This window comes from Triturus cristatus, chromosome 3_2, assembly GCF_964204655.1.
Source record: "Triturus cristatus chromosome 3_2, aTriCri1.1, whole genome shotgun sequence".
In the NCBI taxonomy this organism is placed as follows: Eukaryota; Metazoa; Chordata; class Amphibia; order Caudata; family Salamandridae; genus Triturus; species Triturus cristatus.
Genome location: NC_140584.1, coordinates 898989292 through 899007956, shown reverse-complemented (window position 1 = coordinate 899007956; position 18665 = coordinate 898989292). Strand labels below are relative to the sequence as shown.

At 40.6% G+C, this 18665-nt stretch overlaps 1 protein-coding gene across 3 annotated transcripts in view; it reads right to left on the bottom strand.

The window, feature by feature from the left end:
- The window catches only part of AKAP10 (A-kinase anchoring protein 10), a 505176-nt gene that overhangs the window by 324295 nt on the left and 162216 nt on the right, over positions 1-18665 (bottom strand). For all 3 annotated transcript variants that reach the window (XM_085649331.1, XM_085649332.1, XM_085649333.1), the window contains exon 4: positions 669-1205. In XM_085649331.1, the coding sequence (XP_085505457.1) occupies positions 669-1205 (537 nt within the window). The remainder of the gene's footprint in view (positions 1-668; positions 1206-18665) is intronic.

Below are 18665 nucleotides of genomic sequence, written 5' to 3'. Positions count from 1 at the left end.
TTCATGGAAATGTGCCTGTGTGTAAGGGAAGGCATAGCGAAGATGTGGAGTCGGTAGGTAATTGGAACAGACGTCCAGCGTTGTGATTCGAGCAGCAAGCAAATCATTATGCAGACTAGTTTTCTCAGGATTAGGCACGTCTCCATCCGCACCTTCATGTCAGTTATATTTCCTCCCTTGTAGGCCTCTGGCGTTTTTTGTGCGTGCTGCTCTTTTGTTGCTTAGGGCCGGGACACCTCTTAGCGTAGGCAGCTGTCGCGCTCTACAAAACATTTTAACATAACATAAAATATATCCATCTACCAGTACTTGGGCAAAGATGTGAACAGGGTTTAGAGCTTGGCAAAACTCAAATAGTCTTAAGAGTCAACTGGTGAGGGAAATACACATACGATATTCTACCCAGTCAAATGTTGCTGTAAGTCCACAATATGGTCCACTTCTTTGGGGAGTGCAAGTTAGCAAAACATTTGAAATGGCAAAAATGTTTCAGATTAGGTTTTTTAGGATTCTTCAAAACCTAATGAGAACCCTTGCACAATTCCATACACGAAAGAAAACAAACACCAGATCTGTTTACAGGTACATTTTTGTTTGATATGTAGTCAACTTTCCTATCCACCAGCCAACAAGTACTTTTGATAAATGTAAGTTGCAAAGATACTCACTCTTCATAAGCTTTCCTGACAAGTCTTTCAGTGCAGAAGTGGGGCTATTTTTATTTGAAACTGTACCCCTGGAGGTTTCCTCCACTTGAGCGGAAGCAGGTAGAGATTTTCCTAGGTTGATGGGAGAGTTATGGTGATGCAGACCTGACCGGTTCTGAGCGTTCTTCAACCTATTCATCAAGTCAATTTCTTTCGACCTGTTGAGAAGCGACTGCGTGGTGTTGGAACCCTCAACTACACTGTCCACATGGGTGGTCTGGCCCGACACTTCAGGATCATGCCTCTGTAAGGAAGGAGATACTGGTTCTGCTAAGGTGCTCTGCTTTACTGTGTTTAGGCTGTGTGCTCTGATTCGCGACCAGGTGGTAGAACGAAAGCTTTCAGCCTCCAGCCAAAACCGAACCAAATGTTCCATCCTTCGCAGTTCCATGAACTGTATAAAATAGGGAAGGGCCACATTGTCCAGCAAAACCTGCTCAAGGTTCTTTGAAAGCTTGGATTTTGCATCTTGGGTTTGATAGTTTAGGCATGAGCGACCTGGAGACAAGAAAAAAATAAACAAATAAGTAAATGCTGACTTTCCTAAAGGACTATAGTTTTAACTGAATTTCGCTATAATCACTGTTACTTGGAACATAACATCTAAAACCAGAGCGCTGCTTCTACGTTGCATTTGAAATCACAAAAGCTCTCATGGCCAAATGTCTAACTTAACTAAAGCATCACCCAGCAGTCAAACTTCAACAGTATAAACTAGCTGAACAAGTCTCCAAGGTCCACATTCTTATCTGTTATGGAAACGCAGAATTCTTGTATAGTTGCCTTGAAATGTCTTAAAATACATTAATCTGATACACGAATTTTAAGTGTTTCACCAGAACATCAAGCAAGCAGGGACACAGCACAGCAGCCCTTGACTTGCATCTAGTATCATAGGAAGAAGCATATAGTGATCAAATTAAGCATGAGTCACCAGTATTGGAAACGTCTCAAAATGTCTAACTACTAGTTTGAAACAAGCATAGGCAAAGCCAATAAATATTACTTTTAAAAGGTGAATGCCAACCTATTAGTTTTGGTTTGCCAGTGCTTCTTTGTATTGGCGCTTCTGCGTACTCTTTTTTTACTTTACCATTTTAAAATAGCAATCAACGATGTTGGAATGGTAAAGTAAAAAAGCCAAAATGAACACCAGTGCATCATGATGCCTGTTCACACAGGTACAGCTCTGCTATTCTAAATTGGTTTTTCTTTTTAAAAGATTTTCAAAATGCATGCCATGTGCACTAGTGTATTTGCATGCTTTGCAAAGACCTGGCAGCCAGTATGATTTTTTAAATATATCGTTCCATAGGCCATTTCATAATGTTAAAGGAAAATAAAAACTAAAGTGCATGGGACTGCAAAAAGAGAAGTGAGCAGCCCGATGCCCCACCCTGGAAAAAAAAGCCAGCAGGTTGGGGATTGGCGGCAGAGCACTAGGGAGCATTGGAGGAGTTACGGGTGAACAAACAGAGAAAATGCGAGTGTAGTGGCACACTTGACAAAAGTAATTTAAAAAACTAAAACGCAGCAAGAGTAACAGAGAAGCAACAGATAAGTGGTGGCAGGGCTGGACAGGCCTTTTATTCCACCAGGCATTATCCTGGTGGACTGGCGCCCCTGAAGGCCGCTGTTAAAAGCCCATGGCGAATCTTGGTCCATCTGTCACTATCTGCAACTCCCCGAGGTTAATTACAGCAGGCACGAGATGACCCCAAGACAGAAAGAAAGGGAGGGAAAAAGAGAGAAGGTAGAGGGAAAGTGATCAGATAATAAGAGAAAGAGGACATAAGAGAGAGAATTCATGGATGGACAGAGAAGGATTGCATGAGAGCTGAAGGAAGCTAGGCTGGCTTGAGCATTTGTGCCAGGGATGCTTTTAATTCCCATGTTCTGCTCTCAGCAGAGGGGTTAAAGAGAGGGGAGTGGAAGATAGGGTGAACAAGCAGATAAAGAAGATAATAAGGTAGACATGCCCTCCCAGTGAATGCTGAATGAAAAATAAAATAAGATAGCAGCGGAAGGATACATCTTTTAGTATCAGAAGCAATGTTGAAGCTACAGTGCTCCAGGGATGGAACAAACACACCGACCTGCTCATGAAACCAGTGTTTAATGAAAAACAGAATTAGGTTAGTATAGCTGCAATCCACAAATCAGCGTGTAAAGACTAGTAGGGCTGTGGTGCCCAACTAAAGACCTGTTGTTTTTGTTTGTTTCCTAGGAATCCTACAATTATGGAGTATGGAAGGTGACCACAGCTGGTAGTGGAATTCTTGGGCTAATCAGCAGTAAACCAGCCTTGTTCCATGGACTGCACCACCTCACACTTTTTTTGCAGATTGCCACACCAGCAGAGATATGGAGGCGTCAACATATGGGGGTTTTAGCTGGAAGCGTTCACAACGGGCGAAAAGTTGATAACTTTTCCTTGACATTTACCTGAGCAACTTGGATGAAGGAAACAGCAACATTCAGAGGTTATGCGTTGATATGCAGGAAATATAAGGCAGCAAAAGTACTGCACATTTCCTTTTCATATGTATAAGCCCACAGGAGAGAACTGGACTCTCTGTTGCTAAGCCTAGAATCCTCAAGGCATCCATCTTAATCCTTGGGATAAAACCATTTTGTAGTAACAAAGTTCGTAGCCATGATGTAGTTTCAAGTGGTTTTATTGAGACCAATTACATATAGATAAGTAGTAGAGATACAGACCCACCAGGAGCAGTCTGCCTGCTGCTCCACACATACTCCAACTGACACACTCAAGCATCCAGGTACCCAAACATTCCATTCAAGACTCCATGCATCACATTCACACTGACTGAGCAGCTAGGGAGAAAGTAACCAGATAAATACAATTCAGGTTACAAAGAACCACAAAGAAAAAGGTTCAAACAAGGGGAATCCCAAAAAATTGAAAAATGGAAAAGTGGAGAAATAGCAAGTAGAAAGTGAACCCAAGGATAAAGGATCATAGCAAAGAAACCAAAGAAAATCAGGCGTGAGCAAAGAAGAAAATACAATGAAGGTGTACAAGAGTACAATAGAAAGAGAAAATTAAAAAACAAGCTAAGACCGTAGTACAAGAGAAAGGAAAGAATGCAGAGAAAACATAAATGAGATGTACAAAGAGACCATGCAATAAAATAAACAATGTAGAGGAGATGCAAAGATAAATATACACAATATATATATATATAAATATCACCCACCCATCATCCTCCAATAATTTTTAATGAAAATATTAGAAAATGGGTGAAGGACACCCAAACTGACTTTCCCCAACCTAAGGTGAATAACTGGACCAGAAACATGGAACATCTACACCAAACAAGAAGTGAAGGGGAAACAAATGTTGACTGCTAACTATACAGCTAATTAGGCCTAGGAGCAGACAACCAAAGAGTGTGCAGAAAGAACGCACATACAATGATACATATGGGACTCAAACCCATTAGAACTTCTAAATGAAGGGTAGGAAAGTGTAAATAACAATAAAACACATGGGACTCCTACCCCTGTGAGAAGGTTAGAAACATGCACAAAACAGCAGAACACATGGGACTCTTACCCATTAGAACCCCTGTGAGGAGGTTAGAAATGTGCAGGGAACAATAGACAACATGGGACTAGTACCCATTAGAACCACATAGATGGGACTAAAACCCACTACTGACTGCGTAGTTGGGACTAAAACCCACTACATAAACATGGGACTTGTACCCATTATAACTGCGCAACTGGGACTAAAACCCACTACAAAAACATGGGACTTGTACCCATTAGAACTACGTAGATGGACAAGACCCACTACAAACGACGTAGATGGGACTAAACCCCACTACAAAAACAAAATGTGAAACACCAGGTGACTACACCCTGAACTGTGAAGGTACGTTGATTACCAGGTGACTACACCATGAACTGTGAAGATACATTCAAAGGGACTAAAACCCATCCAACTGTGCTGAGGGTGATTCGTAGCCAACAACTCTAGTATGCAGAATACAAGATTGCATGGACACTAAGCAGGAAAAACTTGCACAATGAAAGAACTAAACCAAACGCCGGTGAGGGACCCCTCACCCGAGTAATGCTACTATGTCCACACTTTATACTTATTGACACCAACAAGCATGTAACACAAACTGTCACACATTAACAACAAATTGCAAGTAAAGTTGGTCACACTAGATTTGGAATAAGAACAATTCCAATAACCATGAGGATTAAACAAAGAACAGTGATTTATTTTCAATGCCTTTGCCCCTAAAAGAAAACATTAGCTGCAAACTGAATAAAACTTTAACTGTCAGGGAACCCCACAAGAATCACATGTAGGGCATTGACACAATCTCCAGAGAAGCATACAAATGTGTAGTAAAAATATATAAACCAATCCAAAGTCAACATTTAGTAAAAGGGTGGCATCCAGGTGCTTTACCAAAATGCTCCTTCCTTGAGCAGAGGTGCCGGATACGAGGAACATACAACTTGCCCAGTCTTCATATTCCTGTGCAACCAAGAAAGAACACATGCAGATGTCGAGACCTGAAGAGATGGAGGTTGGGCAAAGCGAGATACAACCAAAAGGTTCATGATTCCAAAAGGAATAGCGGAGCAACAGTGCACCAGGGTTTGACTGCATAGGTCGCGGTTGGCAGAAAGTGTCCTGAATCAAAATGGACATCGTGGGACATGTTCTCCAGTACTTGCGGCTAAATCCAACCACAAGATGGCGGCATGCAACCTACGCTGCACCGGGTTGGTTCAAGTCACATCCTAGCTGGAAAGCGTTACAGAGCAGCTTGAGACAACGTAGAAGAACAAACGTCATAGAGAGTGCTACAACCCCTCCACAAGACTCATGGACACACACTCCTACATTTAAACCGCTGTGACCGGTTTAACTGAGCACGCTGTTTAATAAACTCACCAAACTGTTTAAAAACAAAAGTTGACATGTGCCGTGAAGAGTTTGGTCGATTGTCTCAGACATACCCCCGTGGTATTCTGGTAGGGGTTAAGCGGCGAAACTTGACAGCCAGGATGAGACTGGCTTAAAAAACAAACATATTGAAGCGCACACCAGCTTGGTGTAAACGCACACATCTGTTCAAGGAAGACTGATTAAACATGAACGACGCTGTAGTACCTTACATGTCAGATGTGTGTCCTTGTGTGTAAACATGCTTCCCAAATGTGAAATAACGTCAATGAAGAAAGCACCCGAAATAAAAGTATAGACATCGATCCACTAAAGTAAATCATGTGTAGCAAAACTACATAAACGAATCCATTTAGAAGAGACCAACGGTTGTAGAGTGGGGTGAACACTCCAGGCATAAACTCCATAAATGATTCCATGTTGAGCAGTTGAGCCATTGATCTCATGTTGAGTTGTTGATCATGGTCCAGTATTCAGTGAAATAAGTCCGTGAGCACTCCTAGAGTGTGTTGGTGTTGGCCAGCTTGTGGAAATTCAGGCGTGAGCAAAGAAAGTGCTCAGGATCACACAAGCTGTCATAGCAGCAGGAATACCCAATCCTTGTAGCTAATGAAGTACACGTAGGCTGGGGCTGTCTGATGTAAGAGAAACTGGTGGGGCTGGCACGCCATGTACTTCAGACTGGAGGTTTCTTCTTAGTTTCTGTAGCTTTTCTTTGAAGATTTCTTGTTTCAGTAAGATCTTTTTAAGACACACAGTTTCATTTCAAGAATCATCGCCAACATTCTGTAGTAACGAGGTCCGTAGCCAGGATGTAGTTTCAAGTGGATTTATTGAGACCAGTTAAATGTAGATAAGTAGTAGAGATACAGCCCCACCAGGAGCAGTCTGCCTGCTGCTTAGCCCATAGTCCAACTGACACACTCAAGCATCCAGGCACCCAAACATTCCATTCAAGACTCTCACACCAACTTTCCATGATTCACATTCACACTGGCTGAACAGCTAGGGCGAAAGTAACCAGTTAAATACAATACAGGTTACAACATATTTCTATAAGTGTTTTTGATTGTGCTTCCTGACAGCGTACAGTATTATCTTTAGTGATAAATAGCTGCTGCACTGCTGTAAACCTCCAGCAGTGTTATTCTTGAACTCGCATGTCATTATTTAAATTACTTGCTAACGAGACACCAAGCAAAATGGCCGCGTAGCTACAGAGCTCCGCGCCGAAGGTACGCTAGTAATTCCATTTCATTTTGAGATTTCTATGATGAGCTGGGAACACCTCGTAACCTTCAATTCTCGACCTCAAGAAGTTCCTCGATATTGTACTTGTGCGGCAGGCAAGTAAATTCCTCTCTATACCAAATACCTTGTTGGTTTATTGGCACTCTAAGAAATAAGTGTTGCCTTGGTTGTTAATGGCTGCCATTTTGTGCATTCCTTTACGCGCTGCGTGAACACCACAGAAAACTTGACTTTTATCTCAAGAACTACCCTGAACCACCATTTTGTTGCCTTCAGGATGTTCAAAATTCCTTTTAAGAGTGTTCTTTGCTCGATCATCTCGTTTCATCTATAATTCTTCTTTCCTCAACTCATATGAATATGCTGTATGAAATTATTTTAGTGATGTTATGTGGTTTCCCCAGTATTTCATTGTTTCTCAATCAATCAATCAACCAACCAACCAACCAAACAAACATTTTATAGAGGGAAGGAAACCACACGTGAGGCCCTTGAGGAGCTGGAGCAGTTTGCTGCTGCGTGGAGGTTTGATCATTCAAACATCTAGGTCTTTAGTTCTCTTCTGAATTGCTGGAGCGACTGTCCGGTCCTGAGGTGCAGGGGGAGGTTGTTCCAAGCCTAAGCTGCCAAGTGCAAGAAGGAGAGTCCTCCGCTGTTGGCTCAATGGATCCGTGGGGTGTCTGCAAGGTAGAGGGAAACTGATGTAAGGTGTCAGGTCGTTGGAGGAGGGTCAAGCATTTGTTTATGTATGCTGGTCCTTCGTTGTGCAAGGCCTTGTAGGAGAGGGTGAGCATCTTGAACTGACATCTCTCCTGAAATGGAGCCAGTGTAGCTTCTTGAGATGTGGGCCCTTCTGGGGAAGTTGAGTATGAGACTTGCCACTGAGTTCTGTATTGTCTTGTGTCTGTGCAGGAGGTGGTCTGCGATTCCTTTGTAGAGCGTATTTCCATAGTCTAGTCTGCTGGTGATGAGGGCCTGCGTGACAGACCTTCTGGAGCTACCTGAAGATCTTGCAGAGCACCCAAAGAGTGAGGAAGTAGGTGTATGAGACTGTGCTGACTTGCTTCTCCATGGATAGCTTGCTATTCAGGCTGATGCTGTGGTTGTGGGCTTGGTCTGTTGGGGTGGGGGGGATGTGCTGAGCTCCGCAGGCTACCCCGTGCCAGTCCATGGCTAGGTGTTATTGGCAAAGATGAGGACTTCCGTTTTTTCAGTGTTGAGTTTCAGACAGAGTTTGAGACAGTTGTCCTTCATCCAGTCCGTGATGTTCATCATGAATCTGTGAAAGTTAGCTTTAGTGGTGGAAGGATCTTCGGACAGTGAGAAGATGCGCTGTGTGTCATTGGCGTAGGAGATGATGTTGAGTCCGTGTGATCGGACGGTGGCAGACAGGGGATTCATATAGGTGTTGAAGGGGGGGGGGGGGGGGGGGGACGGGCTGAGGGATGATCCTTTGTGTACTCCGAAGATGATCTTCTTGGGCTCGGAGGCCAACGGTGGGAGGCAGATCCTTTGGGTTCTGCTGGTGAGGTATGATGTGACCCATTCAAGGGCGTTTCCTTGAATCCCAATGTGGTGGAGTCTGCTGATCAAGATGCGGGGGGAGACGGTGTCAAACACGGTGGACAGGTCCAGGAGGATATGGGCTGCTGTTTCCCCACTGTCGAGGGGTGCGCCGATGTCAGTAGCTGCGATCAGGGCGATCTTAGTGCTGTGGTTACCTCGAAATCCAGATTGGGAGGAATCAAGGAGGTTGTGGTCTTCTAGGTGTAGGGTGAGTTGTTGGTTGATCTCTTTCTCAAGAACCTTTTCTGGATAGTGGAGCCGAGAGATGGGTCAGTAGTTCGTAATTTCGGGTAGGTCTGAGGATGGTTTTTTCGGGAGTGGTCTCACTTTAGTGTGTTTCCAGTCCTCAGGGAAGGAGGCTGTGGTGATGGACATGTTCTGGAACTTCCCGAGCTTTCTCTTGAGTGCAGAGAACATTGTTACAGGTGATGCGATATTGTTTACTGTTTTTCATTATAAACTCTCCTTTACACTTTCTCCCTACATAATACCACATTCAGTGGAACATTGGTACTCAAGTTCTCTTGGTTACTCATTTCATGGGTAGACTGTCATTGGAAGCCGCCGCATATTTCTTTTCCTGACTTCTCACAATGTCACAACTTCTCATCTTCAAGCAATAAATCTGCAGCATCCATGGCGAAATCACAGGTCCTTCTTGTAGATCCCGCGCCTGTGGTAATTCCTAAATCTCAAATGTCAGACACATTTTTGCCTTCTTCAAAGAAGCATCCAAAGAAAGATACTCCATCTCCAGTAAAACCTTCCTTGATCTCTTTGGAACTGATACTAGAAGAAAAACGAGTACTGAAGCTTTTCATGGAGGACACTGCGAAGATGCTTCATAATTTTGAAGATTAATGGGAATTTATGGAAAAACGTGTCTCTGAACTAGACCAAAGAGTCCTTGATATCCAAGACTATACATGTACTATTCATAAAATGCAATCTCAAATAAACGACTTAATGAGCCACACTGAAGATCGCAAAAAAGGAACTGGAGAAATAATCTGCTAATTTAATGGTTTGAAGACCCTGCAAATTAAGGATCTTTTCTTCTTCAATGTAAAGAAGACTTAATGGAATAACTAACGATTGATTGCTCTTCTCTAACTTTATATACTATTTGCTTACATCTTGTTCCTATGTTCAGTTCACCTGGTTAACAATGTAGTTTCTTTACAGCATCTCTCCACCCCACGACGTATCCCTCTGATATTCTCACTGTCTGGAGTCACCCCATGTTGGTCTTGTCTTTCGTGTTCCTCCCCGCACCCTGTGCTCTCATGGATTTCCTTTCCCTAGGTGTAGCTTACAGTCAGTTCTTTGACCTGTACGGTCTTCTTCTTATGTATTATCTGTTGAATCTATCCTTTCCTCCTTTCAACTCTTCTCCCAGTCTCTGTACTGTCTTTTCGCATCCTCTTTGCACTTTTTATTTTACAGAAGTCTCATTTTTCTTTTCTTCCAAGTTCTACATTTCAATCTTCAATATATTGTTCATATCATTGTAAGCACTGTTTTATTCTACAATTATCTTTTTGTTATAATTCAGAGTAACACCCTGGAATGTTATGGGTCGAAATAATCCAATCAAAAGATAAAGAGCTCTCCCACACTTAACCAACCTACACGCAGACATGGCACTTTTTCAAGAAACACGTTTAAGAGATGGAAACAAAAAACCTAAAGAAAAATTGGTAGGTCATGTACTTTTCTCTACTGCTGTGCAGAAGAAAAATGGCACTATAATTCTCATTCCCCAAAAATTGAATGTTAGAACTCTTCACAATTCACTGACACAGAGGTTAGTTGGGTTACAGCTGACCTATTAATCAGCAAAAATCTCTTAATCCTCAGTGGTTATAGTCCCCCGACAATAAATAATTCCTTTTGGTCTATCACTAAACAAATCTTGAATATTTTATTATGGAAGGTGATTTTAATCAATCAGATTGTTGGCTCAATTTTGGATACACTGCCTAAAATAAAATCTATTTCCTCTGAAATGCATAAATCCTTTTGTTCAACAGTAACCAAAAGTCATTGATTGACTCATGGAGAATCGCTAACCCCACTACAAGAGAGTAGATCTTCATCTGCCCAGTGCACGGCCCTCATCCGGAATTGATTATATCCTCAACTCTAAAGCACTAGCTCAAAATGCCATCCATACAGAAATTGGTTCTATTTTCATTCCTGATTACACTCCACTATTACGGATTGTGATTTATTACCAATTTGTCCTCAACAAAAATATGGACAATTCAATACCTCTCTACTTTTAGACCTCACGTTTAACACAACGCACAAACGTCATTAATACGTTCTTTACATTTAACACCCCTCAAGACACTACATTGCATATATAATAGGACTCATAAAGCCTTTGCAAGAGGTTTTATTCTTCACTATGTGCATTGCAGAAAGAAAAAAGCTGACATTTCCAAATCCTTACTGAAGGAAATCAAAAATCTAGAACAAGCATTTTACCATTCCAAATCTCCTGACTCTCTTCAAGAGCTTATAAAAGCAACATTTCGATTCAATACATTATCTACTGAACAGGCTTCCTCAATAAGTCTCAAGCAAAATGCTAGCTCTTATGGGGGTCAGAATAAGACAGGCAAACTCTTAGCCTATTATTTAAAGGCCAAACAAGAACATAAAAAGATTGATTCCATTAAGAACTCAAATAATCAAATACAAAGATATCCTGAAAGAATGTTTTACCTTCTATAAATCTTTATATACTCCAGAGTCTACCCCCTCCACTTCACATATTACTATTTACTTAAACCCCATTCCTAAACCTACTTTTAAGGATGTGGATTTTACCCACTTGAATCTGACATTACCCTTCAAGACTTTATGGATGCTGTCAAAAAATTAAAACCCAATAAATCTCCAGGACCAGATGGTTTCACATCTGAATTTTACACTCCTTTTTCAACACTTCTATTTTCATGGCTCCTTAAACTCTATCACTATTTTGCTCATTCTAATACTGCTACCGAAACTTTTCAAGAAGCTCGTTTGTCTAATTTCCAAAGAAAAGGAGATTCACAACAATGTAAAAACTACCGCCCCATTTCCCTAGCAAATGGCGATAATAAAATCTCTGCCAAAATTCTAGCACTCCGATTGGATCCCTTACTCCCCCATATAATTAGCCCAGAACAAGTTGGATTTATAAAAGGCTATTTTTCTTCAGATAACACTAGATGTCTTTTTAATGTGCTCAGCAGGGCCTCTAAACTTTCTCATGAATTTTTAATTTTTAATTTTTTATAGCGCGAACGTGACCCGAATCGGGTATCAGAGCGCTTTACATAGCACAAGTTACATTACGTGAGGACACTTTTTTTTTTTGTTAGGCACGGGGAGATTAAGTGATTTGGCCAGAATCACAGGATGTTCAGCGTCATTGCCGAGACTCGAACCCAGTTCCCCAGATTCGAGGTCGACCGCCCTAGCCGTTAGGCCAACTCCTCATTGCCTTAGACGCACAAAAAGCTTTGGACAGGGTTAGTTGGCAGTTTACGTTTGAATCTTTAATGTGGTCTAGTTTTGGTCCAAAAATTCTAAACCTAACTTCTTTACTATATTCCAATCTAAAGCAGCTATTTTTGCCAACTGTATGACCTTTGATTATTTTCCCTTTCATAGACAAGTGTGTCGAGGATGTCCCCTATCACCCCTTTTATTTATACTAGAGTTAGAGCTATTTTTTGTCGTATAAAGATTCCCACTAGAAATTATCGATATTTGCTAATGATATTCTTCTTTATCTCTCTAACCCATCTAATTCTGTTCCTGCCACCAACGTGCTGCCGTTTCAGGTTATGAACTGAATCCAGATAAATCCGACATTTTATCACTTAATACATTTTGTATAAAAGATTATTTTAAAAATCTGGGATTTATGTGGAATCAGACCAAGATTAAATATTTGGGTTTGTGGATCACCAATTTTATTAAAAAGATTCTTAGATGAAATTCTGAAGAGGTACTATAAAAACTAGGAAACTATTGCACTAATTAGAACCCTCTCTTTTTTTTATCCTGGTGAGGGAGATTAAGTTCTATTAACATGAGGATGCTCTCCCCTCGGGTGAAAAATGTTATCTCCATGATGATCTGTTTCTATTCAGTTGCACTTCGCCGCAAAAATTAATTTGGTTATTTCACGTTTTTTATGGAATAATAAATATGCTTCCATGTCCCTCTCACGGTTGAAATTTGCCATGCATCATGGTGGGGTGAACATTCCAAATTTTTCTAAATTTTATTAAGCTTTTTGTCTATAACAATCCTCCCGTTTGAGCCAAAACAATAGTGAGTTGCCTAAACCTTTATGGTTTTCATTGAATCTTCGTTTATATGCCCCGTCTCTTTGATGAATGTTTATCTTTGTCATCCAAGACGCATTTTCTTTCTCACCTCTCTATTGCATATTTGTATGAACTCCTGAAACCCTGCTTTTTCCAATGACCATTTATTACACTCATTTTATAAATTACTCCCCTTGGCATAGTAAACATCTTAAAATAAATAACAGAACCTTCTCCAGGAAAACTTGGAATGATAAAAGGTATGAACCTAACTAACCAGATAATTCTTAATGATACTCCTCTTCAGTTTCCTTCAGCCCAGACTCTCTTTCTTCTCAGAATACACACAATTAACTTAGCACGTTCAAGAATCGATGTCACTATTGCATGATGATAATATATCATTATGTGCAAACATATTTTACTTACTTTGCTAACACGTAATTATAATCCCGCTTTTATTTAAAAATTCCTTTTTATTTCTCCATAATTGGACCCAAATCTAAGATAGTATTGCAATGGGAGAATGACTTGTAAGTGGAGTGCTCTACTCAATGTTAGGATAAGATCTGGTCCAAATTACATACAGCTTCCAGAGCATTACCCAAAGAACGTTATAAACAACTGATTATCTATGACTCCTACATCATTATATAAAATGAGAGAGTCACTACACAAGACTTTGCTGGATTTGCAATGCACCACATCGTGATTTGTTGCATATGCTACTCCTTTGTCCTCATATTCAGGCTTTTTTGTTGCAAGTTTGGGATAAACTCAATACGATTTTTTAAAGTTAACATTCCACATACTGTACATAATATATTTTTGGGAAGTCTTTCCCCAGTTTGGTCTCATCTCGTGCATCCACCTCGTTTATTAGACACCTTAATAGATGTGGCTTTTTAATAGATAACGTCAAGTAGAAAAAACAACATACATGTTCATATAAACCATGGTAGAGTATGTATATGGTCACCTTTAACACAGTTTCTTGATATTTTACGTTATCATAGTAAATCAGTTGATCTGGTTTCCAAACCTTCTTGAAACGTTTGTTGTTTCTTCCTATAAATTTGTTATTTCACTAATTGTAATGCTTATCTTTAGGGTGCACAATGTTTAGTTTTATGAACTTCCGCTTCAATTCGTTACATTAACATATCCCAATTCTTTTCGCTCTCTCCTTTCTCCCTTTTACTTACACATAATGTTTTATTGAAACTTTATCCCAATTACACTGCTCTCTGCTTACTTCTTAGTGTTAATACGGATGTAAACTGTGACACTGACGGACTATTTTTCACATGTTGATCAACATCTTGTTATTTTATAACTTATGTCTACTTTTTCAATGAAACATGTTTGAAATTTTTTTTTTTTAAAGTATGTGCTATCCAGCCACTGACATATTGGAATGGGGAAAATTATCACAAAAATAATTGGTCAAGCGATTGGGGAGTCTCCGTTGGTATAAAGGTAAGTAGGACTGGAGAAGTAGGACTGGAGAAGTCCTGAAATACATGATTTCCAAATAGATAAGGAAGGAATAATACTAAATAGTCAAACTGTACAATAATAATTTACAATTGTCATTTTACTTCATGGTGGCTATTCATAAATTGTGCTGCTTGTTCCAAATAGGGGCAATTGAGCAAACTACATAGCAAGAGGAGTATGAATCCCACCGCTGGGGTTTCACATGCATGGGGGAATTTCTACATAGGTGTAATGTAGTGGTAAGGAAGGATGGAATCGTAATTCCTAGGAAGAGAAAGGCCTAATGAGCCATCTTCTGCTTTTTCAAGAAAAGCTGAAGAATTGGGATACATCTGAGGTATAGAGAGAGGTAACAGTCTCACAGCTTGTGAAAAGTGAATTTCAATGTGTCTCCTTTGTGAATGTATTAAACAAAATTCCTAATCTATGTGGGAGGGCAACACAGTCTTGATGTAAACTTTGACTGAGCTCTCATAAAGCCTACATTATTGGGTACATGAATTTCTTGTCAAAAAACCTATCTCACTTTTGATATCTGGCTCAACCAGCAATGTTTCCCACTGAGAAATGTGTGTACTACATGTGAACACATATTATTGAGTTTGACAAAGGTTTAAATAGTGCTAGCACATTAGATAAATATTGAAAACAGCCACCAAATCTATAATACAGTTAAGAAAATAAAGAAAGCAAAAGCAACAAACCAAGTCACTTCAGAGATAACTAATTAAACAAAAGGCCACAAAAATGAAACAAATGATGGCGGAAACCAACATTATCGCCAACAACCAAGGGTATCCTGACTGAAATTCAAACAGCTTTAGAAATAAAGGGCAGGTTTTAGGGGACATGGGGGAGCCAGAACAGGCATATAAGATAAGCTCCAACATCCCTTTGGTTGGCAATTAGGTAAATTGGCTGAATGAAGAACGTTCTATAGTGATATTATGGATTATATTATGAGGGCCCGGCTAGTAGAGCACTGACCCTGTCAATGTTTGATAGAAGGAGGGCCTAACAGTAGAAAGTCATTTGTTTGGAATGTGGAAAGCTTTGATCTTTCTCATAAGTTGAAATTGTAATCTTGCGGTCTTTGACTTTGTCTTTAAATGCAATCTGTAGATCAAGAACAATGTAAAAGCTGAAGGACTGACTTCTTGTGAAGCATGAGTCTTATGATCATATGAAGATAGTCCTCAGCCTATATTTGAACGGTGCCACCACTGATGATGATATAATCACTCTTCTCAGGATTACATTTAAGGTAAATGACGGACACTCAAATCTGAATTAGATGGACACGAGATAGAAGTTCAAGCAGGTCACTGGCTGTTGACACTGAATGCGAATAAATGGGGTGTATTATATGGTGGGGTTGTGCGACCTCATTGTGTAATACACTCACTGACCCCTTCAGGTTTCTTAGGTTTCGTTTGTTAAACCTTCAGCTCGACCCTGAGTAGATGTGGATCTGAGCTGCAAGGCTTACACAAAGGAACAAACATAAAACATTTAAATGCAGAAGAAAATCAACAAGACACCAAAGAAATCTGACGCCAATTTATAAAACTAAACTGTATTTTTAGACACAACCATGAAAAAGATCCACCGGAGGGTTACGGAGATAAAGGATTTACAAGGTATAGCTAATAAAAGCATTTTACTAGACAGACAAACAAGCATGGAAAAAGTCAACAAATTTGACGCATAGAAACTTTCTGAGCAAAAGTTTGGTGATGTTATAATATGGTTGTTTAGAGTTACTTGGGCTACCAACTCCAGTAGGGACCAGCACGTTACCTTAACAGAAGACGCAGTCTTCAGATAGTTCAAGGCATTTTATCCTTAGAAGGGATTTTCTTATGGAAGTGGTCCTGATGCAAGGAAGGAAGGGTGCTGAAGAAGCTGTGGATGCAATTCAGTCAACGGGGGTCCTGCAGTGATTTTTCCTCGGTCCACAAAGGGGGTGAGGTGGTCCTGGTCACAGGTTTAACGTCCCTTCACATCCTCTTGGTGCTGGTAGAAGTCAAGTCACTACTGGTTGCACAGTATTGAATTAACAGGCCAATCCATCCAGTGTCGATGACTCCTCCTGTGACGGGTCACAGCTGCACTCCAACAACACTCCCAGGCTCAGCGAAATCAAGTGAAACCTTGTGCATCAGGTGGTGGTCCCTAGTGCTGCACGGCAGACTTTGGGCTACCAACTTCAGCAGGCTTTATCTGCTGTGTCCTTGTGCTGTAAACAGGAGACCAGTCGGCTGGCCTTTGAAGTCTCTTTGCTTTGGCTGGGTTCTGGAGACGACATCTCCTTGAGCAGGAGACAGTAGGCACAGTCCCTCTCCTTTGTTAGCCACCAGGTGCAGCAAGTGCAGTCCAAGTCTGTGCAGCCTCTTTTCACTAGGAACATGGTGCAGCAGGGTAGTCTCTGGTTCAGGTTCCTTGTCCAACTATTAGAGGTACAGGAGATTGAAAGCAACAAAGTTGCAACTTCGTTAAAGTTCCACACTGTAACTTGTTACATTATTTTCGACCAGAGAATCAAGTCAAGCTTAATGTAATGTGCAGTTTGATGACCCACTTTTGTTGGATCATTTCATAGTTAGCACAACTGAGGAGTTAGCGTGTAACTGCGCTCAGCAATTGGGCGACCAAGCCTTTCTACAGTAAAAACAACAGATTTCTCGTTTTCATAATCCGAACATGTAAAATAAATTTTCTGCCCATGAGATATGTTGCACCCTGTCTTAGGACTCGATAGGCCTGTAACAGGGGGTAGTCTGGCTTTGCCAATAATTTAAAAGGCAAAGTCAGGCTAGCAGTTTAAACTGCTCATCCAGACAGCAAATGGCAGGTTGGGGATGTCTTGTTTTCCTCGTGCCGCACCCCGGGTGGCCAAACAGTGCTGCAATACCAGGGGTGACCCTCTAACTTACATGATCTGGGTACCATTTACTATGGACATACAGATGTTAGCTTAGCAACTGGGTATGACCCAATTTGAAATACCTGTTTAAGGGTAAGGGCACAGACACTGAGGTCTGGTTAGCAGGCCTCAGTGCACTCAGTCGAAACCAGCAGCATTAGTCCAAAAACCTGGAAATGACCATACAAAAAGAGACATTTCCGTACAATGAAGTATGATGAAGTGTTGTATGCGATGTGTTCTTCACAGTGTAGTAGTCTTCACAGTTCTGCAAAAAAAAAATAAGCAGTGTAGAGGGAGATGTGAGCATTGTAAAAAGACATAGGCAACATGTAGGGGGTATTTAGAAAAATGTTTTCTGCCACAGAGGTAGGACATGAACCACTTCAGAACAATATCGGTGTGGTCATTTAAGAGTGAAGTCTCTTGAGCAGAGTCAGGTGGTAGATAGTGTCAGAGAAACCTAATAGTTTAAGGAGAAGTAGGAGGTAAGGGTCAACACTGTCAGAGATCCTTGAAGCACAGTCCATTACCTGGAAAGGAGCAGTCTTAGTACTTCAGTGTGGATCATTGTAAGCCTCATGAGGCTGGAAAGAAGTAGAAATTGAGATGACGATAAAGCCGGTTAACAAATTTCTCAAGGAAGGGAGGAAGGTTTTGTAATAGTAGCAAGAAAACTCATCAAAGTCAAGGTAACTTTTTTTGAGGAGGTAAAACGTTATCAAATGCTTAATGAGTTGGGGAAAATACCAACGAGGTAGAACGTGGTGGCAAGGCCCAGGATGAGCAATACGATGTTTTTCACAGTAGACCAAAATATTTGCCTGCCCCCTTCAGAACAGAAAATGGGTAGAAAGGGAACCAGATTTTGCGTAGTTTCAACATCCCTACGATTATGGGGCAAGAGTAGCATTTATAAACATAGCATGAAGAGCAAAGCTTAGGGACTATTCAAGTATTATAAATGCCATAAAGGGAGCTGACATGCATATAATAGTAAAGAAATTTGGTGGACGTGTACCAGTTGAGCATACAAAGCAGGTGTAATGTCCTTCCAAGGAATAAGGAGATGATTAAATTAAGGGGAGAAGGCTAAACAAACCTATAGTTCGCCACTCATCATCTATGGAAAACTATACATGCCAAATGGCACACAATCAGTCAGTCAGACAAAATCACTTTATTTCGCCAGTTGATAAAAACGGCATCAAAAGTATTACACATAGAATAAAATGCTAATATACATTTAAGACAATACTAAAAAAGGAAGTATAATAAGAGCTATAAAACAGTTAAAACATAGTGCAAAAGTAGCAGGGGTTTCAATTTGATAATTACAGATAGCATTTGCGTCTCTTTATGGCTTTGAAGAAACAGAGCCAAACAATAATAAGTAAATGGATCAGTCAGCTGCTCTAAAAGCT